Source organism: Pelophylax lessonae (assembly GCF_965119305.1).
Source record: "Pelophylax lessonae genome assembly, chromosome: 6".
NCBI classification, from domain to species: Eukaryota; Metazoa; Chordata; class Amphibia; order Anura; family Ranidae; genus Pelophylax; species Pelophylax lessonae.
This window is the reverse complement of record NC_138773.1, coordinates 262536773-262549833: the sequence shown is the minus strand read 5'-3', so window position 1 is coordinate 262549833 and position 13061 is coordinate 262536773. Positions and strand designations below refer to the sequence as shown.

The 13061-nt window shown below is 42.9% G+C and overlaps 1 protein-coding gene across 1 annotated transcript in view; it reads right to left on the bottom strand.

Moving 5' to 3' along the window:
• SLC38A11 (solute carrier family 38 member 11) overlaps positions 1 to 8434 on the bottom strand; it is a 90625-nt gene extending 82191 nt beyond the window's left edge. The window contains exons 1-2 of the mRNA XM_082260952.1: positions 8324 to 8434; positions 310 to 430 (exon numbers count right to left, since the gene is read on the bottom strand). Coding sequence (XP_082117078.1) covers positions 310 to 430; positions 8324 to 8398 — 196 coding nt within the window. The 5' untranslated portion in view covers positions 8399 to 8434. The remainder of the gene's footprint in view (positions 1 to 309; positions 431 to 8323) is intronic.
• Positions 8435 to 13061: the final 4627 nt, after the last annotated feature.

The window sequence follows — 13061 nt, the reverse complement described above, 5'->3', positions numbered from 1 at the left end:
AGTGTGACAGTTGGTAAGATTACATTTTTTTTTTTTTTAATGGCCAAGTGAAATATAAACCTCATATATAAACTGCTTTCACAAATGTATTGTAAACTTATTGAAAAGGAGCTCTTATCTGAGGAAGCCAAACATACATATAAGGCCAAAGACAGGGGAAGTGCGTCTTAATTGGTACCTTGGTGACAACTGAGCCATTATAAAGCATTTAGAGAGTGTTATATATTATTGCAGATAACTGTTATTTGCCAAAGGGCAGTATCTATGGCTGCGACTTACCAATGAGAAGAGCCAGGTGTATAGCCTTACCTATCATTCCAGTGCCGAGGATGGCATTGATCAAGTTAAATCCTGCCCAAAACACATTGCTAGTAAGTTTATTGTCCTCTTTATCCTCTTCAACAAGTAATTCTGTATCATTTATATCTATCTGCAAAAAAGCAAAGGTAATAAAAATGATAATAATCTATATACAGTAGGAGGCATATTAGTATACATATAATACAGTCGGGGTTAAAGGTCCATATTAATGTTGTGTATATAGTCATGGAACTACTGAGTTATATATTTTTGTTTTGCTTAGTTTATTTCAATTTATAAGAAAGAGGCACATAATTATTGGGCTGTTTAATGGGCTGTTTGTGTCAGGTGGTAATGCATACTTTACTTCAATGCATGCAAATCCATGTTAAGCACGTTGGTGCAATCCGGTGCCATTCATTCATTCTATATTTTGGCAATTTGTCATTGCATTGCCGCTTGCTGTGCTGCATTTCAGGTCTGTTGGAAGGTGCATTGAAGTGCATTGCACCAGCACACTTAGTATGCTTTGCGGTCATATGCATTTTACTGCAAAAACATGGTGTGAACAGGCTCTAGATGTTTCTGTCTCAGCATAGCTGTATTTCTACATGCTTGTTCCAGGTCAGAGATTCGCAGAGTCAGCCAAGCCACTAGCAAGAAGGAGTTCAGCATCATCAATGATAACCTCTATGTTTTTCTCAGCACAGGTTTCCTTTAAAGCGACACTGTGACACTGTAGTCCCTGCATCCCTGGAGGGAAACCCAAGTGACATAGCAGCCAGGATGGGGAGGATCGACATCCTCGCAGACTGCTGACACTCCCGTAAGTGTGGGATGCAGAAGATCGCAGATGTAGTTTTTAAGAGGGCAAAGGTTGGTAGCAAGGAAATCCCCAAATTATATGTATTTTTAATAGTTATTTAACAGGTTGCCATTTTTTTATTGCTTGAATATTTAACTAGGGCATGTTTCTTCAGACTAGTGATTAAAGACAATTAATGTTTTATATTATTTCACACATCTAAAGTGAACTACAAATACAAAGATAAAGGTGCCCAAGCAGACATGGAGTTGTTCTTAACCACTTTACCACCGGAGGATTTTCCTGCTAAAAGACCAGGGGGTTTTTTGCGATTTTTTACTGCGTGATTTTAACGGACAATTGCGCGGTCGTGCGACGCTGTACCTAAACGAATTTCACGTTCTTTTTTTTCCCACAAACAGAGCTTTCTTTTGGTGGTATTTGATCACCTGTGCGATTTTTTGATCACGCGCTATAAACAAAAAAAGAGCGTAATTTTTGCAAAAATAACAATATTTTTCACTTTTTTTATATGAAATTCCCCCCAAAAAAATGTAAAAATCTAAATTTTTTAACATTTTCGGCCAATTTGTTTTACGCTACCTATGTTTGGTAAAAAAAAATCGCAAAAAGCGTATTTTGATTGGTTTGCGCAAAAGTTATCGCGTTTACTAACAAAGGGAAAGATTTTTGTCATTTTTGGTGTTTTTTTTTTTTAACGAGTAATGGCGGCGATCTGCGATTTTTTTGCGGTACTGCGACATTGCGGCGGACAGATCGGACCCTTGACTGACATTTTTGACACTTTTGGGGGTACCAGTGACATTACTGCAGTAATCAGTGCTATATATATGCACTGTTACTGCAAAAATGACACTGGCAGGGAAGGGGTTAACTGTATTGGACAGGGAGGGGTTAAGTGTGTCCTAGGGGCGTGCTTCTAACTGTAGTGGGACATGGCTATTGGTGTAAAAACGAAGATCAACGGTTCTACATAGTAGAACCGTCTGATCTTCATTTTTACACAGGGAGAACTGACAGGCGGCTTGTTTACATAAGCCGCTCTGTCTTTCTCCCGCTGTACCGGCGATCGTAGTGTCCGCCAGTCACACTCCCGCACTCCTCCGTGAACGAGCCGAGGCTCGCCCGCTATTGGCTCTAGAAGGAGTGACAGGTGAGCGACGTAGACCTACGTCACTCTGCCTGGCCGGGGCCGACTGCCGCAGTAAATATACTGTGCGCAGTCGGCAAGTGGTTAAAGTGGAACTGCACTGCATCTAAGCACCACCAACCAAAAATGCTTTTTAAAAGAGAAGTATGGCTTTGTTTTTTTTGTTTTTTCCATATACATTTTCTCACAAAAGTGAGTACAGCCCTCACATTTTTGTAAATATTTAATTATATCTTTTCATGTGACAACTGAAGAAATGACACTTTGCTACAATGTAAAGTAGTGAGTGTACAGCTTGTATAACAGTGTACATTTGGTGTCCTCTCAAAATAATGCCACACACAGCTATTAATGTCTAAACCACTGGTAACAAAAGTGAGTACATCCCCTAAGTGAATGTAAGGGATTCCGTGGTGCGAGGACAGTGCGCCAGGAATCTGGGGTTCTACGAGGCCTAAGCTAATTTGGTCCCAGACCTATCCCTGCCTAAAAACTATGCCTGGGCTCGGGATCAAAATGAGGCCTACGTCTCCCTCATCAAAAGAGAAGTGACCCCATACTCCCGAGCTGGGAGACGTAATCGGAAGACCCTCACCAGATTTTCCAGGATTCAGAGGTGGATACAGAGGAAGGTGGCTTTAGAGTATGGGTATGACTATCCCTATGCTCCACAGGAGGTCATGCTGGAGATAGAGGCCAACAGAGAGTCCTGGTTTGATGAAGCTATATGGGACTTCCTCTTTGTCCCCAAGTCATATCCCAACAAGTCCAGGATGGACTTGTGTAGGAACGTTTCTATCAGTAAAAGCACAGTGGAACCATGGGTGGGCTATCTACTTGGACCGGGTAGAGGTCCGCTGCCCAGATGGATCTGGACAGGCCTGGCCGATCCGAATTCAGGAAAAAGGAGGGGAAGATTGTGTGGATCCCCCATCCCAATTTCTGTTGTTAAGGAGAACATGCAGAGTTCAATTGAGGCTGGCTAGCTTATGTCTCCTGACTAAAAAAGAAAAACAGAGACACAGTGGATGAAAAAATTCAAGTCCAGTGTTGTTGGGGCTTATGCCCTCTTTCCATTACCCTCTCCCCTTCTATCCTTGCAGAAGGGGTTGAGAAAATCACCAGATGCCACTGACTAGTGGACTTATACCAGAGGGCCAACCCTCTCAGGAGAAATAAAGGACTGTTATCTGCTACTCTAGAGATCCTTTGGGTCATCGGACTGGGATTGCGGATTACAATTTGTTCAGAGTTTCAAGGGAACTATCTTTGGGCCAATGGGCCAAAAGTGGAACTTCGAGAGTGAACGCTTGAAAGAAGTGGGTGGCACTCCAAGAGTTTTTTTGGTGGGGGGGGGGGACTTGGTGACCGGGGCCCCTGAAGAAGTTACTGCAAGCCCTTACAGGACTGGTGGTTGTCCAGGCTCCCGCAACCAAGTCTTTGTAGGAGAGAAAATTGGGTGCCAAATGCTGTGATGGAGAGGACATTACAGACACCCTTTTCTGGACTGATAACTACTGTAGATAGTCAGTGACAGGGTTTAGGATCGCCTTTGAGGAGCGGTACTGAGCGACGTGTCAAGACTTATGATTTAATGCCTTATAGGCTGTTCAGTGAGGGATTCTGGATGAGAAGGCTGCCGTTGCGGTGAGGGTCTTCTTACCAGACAAATGAGCTAGACTTATATTGCTTGAATGTGTACTGTATATGCAAAAGTGCCTAACCTTTTCTTATTTTCCCTTTTCAGGATGTCTAAAGTACTGTAGATAGTTAGTTAGGATGCTGTGGTTAACCTCCAGGGCGAAGTTTGCTTGGTGGGGGGTGCATTGTTCCAAATGCACCCCAAAATTGTATCATATAAGTATAAACAGAGTGTCTATATTTTTTATATGTAAATTATTCTTGTGCATTTGTTTTTTCCCTTTTCCCCCTTCTTCAGGTTTGTGGGATACTCCTTTAAAATTTTGTAGAATTTTTGTAGGGGGCGGCTGCCCCAGAGCCAATAGGGACATGGCTCATTTTTGGTGGGGGGGTGCATGTAGCACCCTCTTAGGTAGGTGCTAGGTGGATAAAAGCTTAGCAGCTCCATCTGCTTATCAGGGGAGCCTGATTGTTAGTTTTGCCTGTTGCATGTGTCCATGTGTGATTTATCTGAGGGAGTGTCCCCACTGTATCCAATAGGGGAGCATGCTGGCCAGTGGAGGAAACCCAGCCAATAACACACAGGCTTTTATGAATATCCCAGTGGGTTGGCACAACAGTGGTGCATCCTGGGATATGTTCTAAAAGCTATGGGCACATGTGACAGGGTGTCTTTGGGCGGGAAGCCAGGTCCCAGGAGGAGGGTGACGGCTTTCTCTCCTCCTGTTTGTATGGAAGGTGGTCACAGGCGGTCAGCCTAGTGGACCAGAAGTGTGGTGCTGAGCCAGGAGGCCAAGTGGATGCTGACAATCAGAGCTGAAGGCAGAGCAACCTTGGGAAAAACAGTGTGCGTGAGTACCGAGAAGCTTGCCAGGGGTCTGCCCAGGAAGGGGACTGCTTCGGTGAGGGTCAGTGGACAGGAGCTAGCACACACAGCAAGTAAGAAAGGGGGTGCCAAGCTAGGGCCCTGAAGAGAAATTATCACAGGATCATATTCTTATCTTCACTTCAGTGGCAAGGTGAAGCAGCGGCCTTGCCGCACACACTACAGATAGTTGTCCTCAAGTTGTGCATAGTTCATAATTGGAGTATCCCACTCATCCCTTCTCCCATCCCAGTTCTAAAATAAAACACAAAAACCAAATCCCCTGGACTGTTCATTGTCTGAGCCAAAGATTTAAAGTGATAAGTTCCATAGACTGTTTCTACGGGTAACCCAGGGGAATCCAGAAAGTGCAATTCTCAGCAGCTCCCTAGGGGGCAGTGCTACACATATAAACTGGAAGTGGCTGCTAAGAGGCTTTGGGAGATTAGAAGTGCTAAGATGCACAACTACATGAAAAAAGACGTTTTCCAAAGAAATAAAAATAAAAAGTAATTTGTTATGATAAATTCTGATTTAGAAAGCAAAATGTCATTGTTATAGTAGTTAATATCTACCCTAAGTGTGTTAGGTATAGAGGCAGGTAAAATAAGATGATAGTTGTCCTATATCTCATGCACATGGGCAATTAGAGCCGTATACCACCCAGATCAGTGAATGTCTGCAGTGGGTATGGCCAGGTGTTAGTGATCAGCCACAGATAGGAATCCATTTTTTGCTATTCAGCACTGCATTGCTTTAACTGACAATTGTGCAGTCGTGGGATGCTGTACCCATATAAAATTGATGTCCTTTATTTTTCCCACAGATAGAGCTTTCTTTTGATGGTATTTGTTTGCATCCCCCCAAAGAATTTTGAGCACCAGCTGCATCTGGTTAAACTGCTTCTCTTCTAATTTAATTGAGTGGCCCCATGTCTTCTTACACTCCCTGAGACTGAAAAGTTTATTCTCTTTGCCAGAATTGCCATTCAGGTATTTGTATATCGCTATTGTAGCAATCTCCTTGGTAGATGCTAGGAAAGCGCATTTGCTGGCTCTTTTCTGCTTATCAGGAGAGGCTGATCTGTTAGATTAGCCTGTCACATGTTTCCAGGTGTGATTTATTGGGTCTAAGGGAGTCTTCCCACTGTGTCCAATAAGGAAGCTTGTTGGACAGTGGAGGAAACCTAACCAGTAGCACACCAGGGTTTATGGCTGTCTCAGTTGGTGGGCATTGCTGCAATGCATCCTGGGATTGGCTATAAATCCGGAGGGAGCATGTGACAGGGTGTCTTTTGGTGGGAGCAAAGTCCCAGGAGGAGGTAGACGGCTGTCTCTCCTCCTGCAGGTGTGAGGAAGGTGGTTCAGGTGGTCGGCCTAGTGAACCAGGTGTGGAGCTGAGCTGCAGAGGATCCAGAGTGCTGACAAGTGGAGCTACTGGCAGAATCATCTTGGAAAAAATAGTATTGTGAGTACCAGAAGATCTGCATAAGGGTCTGCCCAGGAGAGGGGACCACTCCAGAGAGGTCAGGGGATCAAGGAGCCAGCTCATACAAGAAGTGTATCAGTAAAGGGGGTGCCATGTAGTTGACCCTGAAGATTAGGAACAAAGGGGGTGCCAGGAAGGGCCCTGAAGTTGTTCTGCAGTACAGTCCAGTTTACTTCAGGATAAAGTTTATGTCAGCTCATTCAAATATACTTCACAGCTAAGGGCCAAGTGAAGCAGCGACCTAGCCGTGACTAGCGTTACTCAGCATTTTCAAGTCGTCCCAGCCTATTGTGCATAGTGTATAAAGTTGGAGTATCCCACTCATTCTCTTCTCCTATCCAAGTTCCAAATAAAAACACAAAAACCAAAGCTACTGGACTGTTTCCTGACTGAGCTAAAACACTTGGGAAAAATGTCAAACTGTCATGTTGTTGCTAATGGTAACCCAGGGGAACCCATAACACATAGCCAGAGATGTATAGTAACGAAGTAGAACTACTTAAGTACTGTACTTAAGTACCGAAATGCGGTATCTGTACTTTCCTAGAGTAGAATTTTTTTCTCCTACTTCTACTTTTACTTCACTACATTTTTTCGATGATTTCGATACTTCTACTCAAGTATTTTTTTTTTGTGCTGCATAGTTACTCGTTACTTTTAAAAAAAATACCACTGCCAGAACAGTAGATGGCAGGTTGCATAAAGCTCAAAAAAACGTGTATAATGTCATTTGTAAATCAGCGCATACGAAAATAAAGGCTGTGTTTAATAAAAGCTGCTATACCAAATCTTTCCAATAAAAAGAAAATATGAAACAAACAAATAAATGGTGCTACAGCGCTTAAAGTGCATCAAGAAACTACTAACAAACACAGGTTAATCATTTGAATAAATCATTTGAAATAATAAAAACAATATGATGTTCAAACTTTTGACTTATTTCTTTAATAACTACATAACACAGTACTTGTACTTCTACTTTCAGTACTTGAGTAGAAATTTTTTTTCAAAACTACTGGTACTTTTTACTTTTAGTACTTAAGTAGCAATTTTTTTGAAAAAACTACTTGCAATACTTAAGTAAAAAAAATGTTGAATACTTTAGTACTTCTACTTAAGTAACTTTTTCTGCGAGCACTTCCACTTCTACTCAAGTAATTTTTTGATCGAGCACTTGTACTTTTACTCAAGTAGAAATTTAGAGTACTTTATACAAGTCTGCACATAGCAGCTCCCAAGGGAGTAGTGCTACAATATAATTTCACCTCCCAAGCATATCCTCTCCAGGGAGAATACATTTAATGATTGTAGTCATTCCTTCTAATTGAGGTTCATCAGTTCCCTTATTAACTTTGTTGCCCTTCTTTGAGCCTTCTTGAGTTCCAGCACCTCCCTCCTGAAGATTGGAGGGCAGAACTGGATTGCATACTCCAGATGTGTCCAAAGCAGAGTTTTATAAAGTAGCAGGATTATTATTTTATCTCTGGAGCAAATTTCCTTTTTTTTTTTTTTTTGCATGCTAATATTTTGCTAACTTGGCTTGACAGGAGCCAATAAACCTACCAGAATATCTTTGGAGTGTTGGAGGAAATCAACACAGGCACAACATGTAAACTCTGTTTGCGGGTAGTACCATGGTTGGGATTTGAACTGATGACTCTAGTGCTGCTAGTCAGAAGTGCTAACTACTTAGCCACTGTGCTGCCCTGATGCAGCAGCTGGAGGTAAATATGAAAGTTTATTTCTTTATCTCCCCCCCAAATCTCTCTCATAGAGGCATGTCGCGGGCAGCAGGTGATACTGCCTGTCACCATGCCCTATGTACATATATAATCACGATATATATATATATATATATATATATATATATATCTATATATATATCACAGTTTATAAATAGAAATACGGTTAATAAGATTGATCATTATGAAATGAACCCCCTAGGCAATGCCCAAAAACATTTCAAAAATTAAATGTCCTCATAAGTAATATTTTCAAATATTTTAGATTGAAAGCTTTGGTGCTATATTCTAAATAATAATCCAAATAATACCTGCTCTGTCCTGCTGTCCTGTGTCGTGGTTGTTCCCATTCTGAACACTGTTCTTTGTGGCCAAGAGTTGTACATTTTTCATAAAGCAGTCATGGTCCAAAACGTTTGGATTACTGACTAGGAAGGATAACTGTAGCACAGTAAGCTGGTCTTTATACTATTACCATGAAGAATGATGAGAATCTTGCTGTCCAATGAAAGAGGGGAATGATGGTCATAGAAAGAAAGCAGCAGGAAAGAATGACTGAGTTCAGATTTATGATAATGTGTAACTCAATAAACTGGCCTAGGAACTTAAACCCATTAGGGACTACCTAATTTCATAAAGACATGGCTTACCACCAGAAACAGAGAGGTACTATTAAAAGAATATAAAATTAAATAGTTCAGTTAAAAAAAGCATATTGCACTAAATCTGCTTTGCTGTCCTCTGTAGAGGGTTTCCCTACTGAGGTTCCCATAAACATCGATACATTATATGGTTGTCTAAATAGGCATAAACAGGGCATGAGTTTTGCTGTATGTGAGTACCTTGGGCAGACCATGGATTATATTTTTTAACATTTTTAAATCTTGCCACAAAGGTCCTTGTTTAAAGTCTGTCTACATTGACAGGGAAGAGGTTAATACTGAGGGTGATCAAAGGGGTTAATGTATGCCTAATATGCTCACTGTGTGTGGGGGGGGGGGGGGCTTAGCTGAAACTGTTGATCTGTCTCTGCCGTCTGAGAGAAGATCCGCCTGCTTTGTTTACATAAGCAGGCGGGTCTTTTCTAGATTTCCCGGACGATCGCGGGAGAGCAGCGGCAATCACCACCGCTCCTCCCGCAGCCCGCCTCCCACCGTGCCTAAACACTGTGTCGAAACCACATAGACTCCAGTGACTGGACGCAGCCGAGCCGCCCTGCCGCAGTAAAAAGCAGGTGGGCGGTCGCCAAGTGATTAACCGCTTGCCGCCCGCGACCGCCGACCATTATCCTGGGCCGCCGTCATATGACGGCGGCACTTTAAGCAGGGCAGGCGCGCGATCGCGTGCGCGCCGCCCTGCACTGCCGGTGTCGGGGTGTCCCCGGGACATCCCCCGTCACCGGCAGGGGGGAAACAGCCAATGGGCGTGGCTGTTTCCCACGTGATCGGCTGTGTTCCAATGACACAGCCGATCAAAATGAAGGCGCCCACAAGATGACCGCGCATGCGCGATCGGGAGTGCGCAGCGCGGTCATGTCGGTGGCACTGTGTTCCGTAGGAACACAGCTGTCACCGGCGGTAGTAAACAGTCACTGACAGTGACTGTTTACTATGTGATCGGCTGTGAATCCATTCACAGCCGATCACAAAATGTAAACAAAGAGCAGTAACTCACTGTTACTAGCTCTTCTCCCCTCATACAGTTTCCAGTATGAGGGGAGAAGAGCTAGAAATAGTGAGTTACTGCTCTGTACACATGTCACAAAGTAAAAACACAGAAATAAATGTCCCCACACAGTCCTCAGCCCCCCCCCCCATGTCACCTGTCACCCAACAGTCACCTCATCAGTGCCCAGAAATTGACACCCATAACGTTCACATGTGAGCGCAGCGATCGCGGGCAGAATCACAGCGATTCTGCCCGCGATCCGGAAATCATTGCAAATCGCGGGGCGCCTGTGCGTTGCCCGTGATTTGCAATAGCACCCCAAACGCTGTGCGATGTTGCCGCCATTTCCGCCTGCCGAATCGCGGTAACATCGCGCAAACAACGCATGACGCCCAAAAAAGGTACAAGAGTTTCTTTGGGGCGTCATGCGTTGTTTGCGTGATGTTACCGCGATTCGGCAGGCGGAAATCGCTGCAACATTGCACAGCGTTTGGGGTGCTATTGCAAATCACGGGTAATGCACAGGCGTCCCGCGATTTGCAATGATTTCTGGTTCGCGGGCAGAATCGCAGTGATTCTGCCCGTGATTGCTACGCTCACATGTGAACATAGCCTAAAGTTCACCGGTCACCAGAGACTGCCATCAGTACCGCCGTGCACCATCGCCCGTCACCCATCAGTGACCATCGCCCGTCATCTGTCACCCCATCAATCACCGTCACCTGTCACCCCATCAGTCATCGTCACCACATCAGTCATCGTCATCTTTCACCCTATCAATCATCGTCACTTGACACCCCATCAGTGATCGTCACTTGTCACCCCATCAATCATCGTCACATGTCACCCCGTCAGTGATTGTCATCTGTCACCCCATCAATCATCGTCACTTGTCACCTCATCAATCATCGTCACCTGTCACCTCATCAACCATCATCACCTGCCACCTCATCAATCATCGTCACCTGTCACCCCATCAGTCATCGTCACCTGTCACCCCATCAGTCATCATCACCTGTCACCCCATCAGTCATCGTCACCTGTTTGCCATATACATGCAATCACTTACTGACCGCCTAACGACTATATGCATCGGCCATTAAAAGCTAAATACTGGGGTTATGGCAGCAGATAGCCCCCATGACCCCAGTATTTTTTGAAACGGCGGGCGGTCGGCTTTCAGATAAGGGTGGTCCCAGTGGCGGATTCGCCGCGGAATTACCCTTACGGTGCAGGGGAAGAGGTGCCCCCCCCCTCCTGCCGCGTCCCAGACGTTTTCCCAGCTTACCGGACCCGCCGGCAGCGGGGAAAACTATCCGGTCCCGGATCCTCAGAGACAGGAAGTCGAGTGAGGGCAAGATGGCCCTCACTCGACTCTATGGTCTTGGAGGACCGGAGCTACGTCAAAAGACGTTGCCTAGCAACCGGTTTAAAGGGCCGCTTTTTTTTTTCCTTTTTCAACAATTTTTTTTTTTTTTTCTTTTTTAGTGTAGTTGTGAGGTGTGAGGTCTTTTTGACCCCAGATCTCACAATAAAGAGGACCTGTCATGCCTATTTCTATTACAAGGGATGTTTACATTCCTTGTAATAGGAATAAAAATGATCAAAACATTTTTTTTTTTAAACTGTGTAAAAATAAAAAAATAATAAATAAAATAAATAGGAAAAAAAAAAAAAAATTAAAGCGCCCTGTCCCCGTTAGCTCGCGCGCAGAAGCAAACGCATACGCAAGTCCCGCCCACATATGTAAACGGTGTTCAAACTATACATGTGAGGTATCGCCGCGATCGTTAGAGTTAGAGCAATAATTTGAGCCCTAGACCTCCTCTGTAACTCTAAGCTAGTAACCTGCAGAAATTTTTAAAATGTTGCCTATGGGGATTTTTAAGTACCAATGTTTGGCGCCATTCTGTGAGCATGCGCAATTTTGAAGCATGACATGTTGGGTATCTAATTACTCGGCGTAACATTATCTTTCACATTATGGAAAAAAATTGGGCTAAATTTACTGTTTTCTTATTTTTTAGTTCAAAAAAGTGAATTTTTTTCAAAAAAATCGCATTTGGAAGACTGCTGCGCAAATATGGTGTGATAAAAAATATTGCAACGATCTCCATTTTATTCTCTAGGGTCTCTGCTAAAAAAAAATATATAATGTGTGGGGGTTCCAAGTAGTTTTCTAGAAAAAAAAATGATTTTAGCTTGTAAACACCAAGTGTCAAAAATAGGCCCAGTCTTAAAGTGGATAAATGGACAACTTTGTGTAAAGCGCTACTTGGATGTTAGGCCTATGTATGTGGCTAGGCTGTGAAAAAGTGTTACACATGTGGTATCGCCATACTCAGGAGGAATAGCAGAATGTATTTTGGGGTTCAATTTTTGCTATGTACATGCTATGTGTTAGAAATATTGCATAAATGGACAGCTTTGTGTAAAAAAAATGTGTTTTCATTTTCTTTCCACATTTTCCAAAAACTTGTGGAAAAAAATGACATATTCAAAAGACTCATTATGCCTCAAAAATTATACGTTGGGCTGTTTGCTTTCCAAAATGGGGTCATTTTATGGGGGTTTCCATTGTCCTGGTGCTCCAGGGCCTTCAAAAGTGCGATAGGTTGTCAGGAAATTATATGTGTAATTTGTGCTCCTAGAATGCCGGACGCTGCTACTTGGATGTTAGGCCTCTGTATGTGGCCAGGCTGTGAAAAAGTCTCACACATGTGGTATCGCCATACTCAGCAGGAGTAGTAGAATGTGTTTTGGGGTGTAGTTGCAAGTATACATGTGCTGTGTGAGAGAAATAACCTGTTAATAAGGCAATTTGTAAAAAAAAAAAAAAAAAAAAAAATCTTCATTTTGCAAAGCATTGTGGGAAAAAAATTACAACTTCAAAAAACTCACCATGCCCCTTATTAAATACCTTGGAATGTCTACTTTCCAAAAAGGGGTCATTTGGGGGGTATTTGTACTTTCCTGACTTTTTAGTGTCTCAAGAAATGAGATAGGCCTTCAGTACATCAGGTGTGAGCAAGTGTGATCAATTTTCAATGATTCGCACCATAGATTGTGGACTCTATAACTTTCACAAAGACCAAATAATATACACTTACTTGGGTTATTTTTACCAAAGATAAGTAGCAGTATAAATTTTGGCCAAAATTTGTGAAGAAAAATGACTAATTTGCAAAATTTTATGACAGAAACAAAGAAAAATGCGTTTTTTCACAATATTTTCAGTCTTTTTTTATTTATAGCACAAAAAATAAAAAACCCAGTATTGATCAAATACCATCAAAAGAAAGCTCTATTTGTGTGAAAAAAAAGGACACCATTTTTGTATGGGTACAGTGTTGCATGACTGAGTAATTCTCAGTCAAAGTG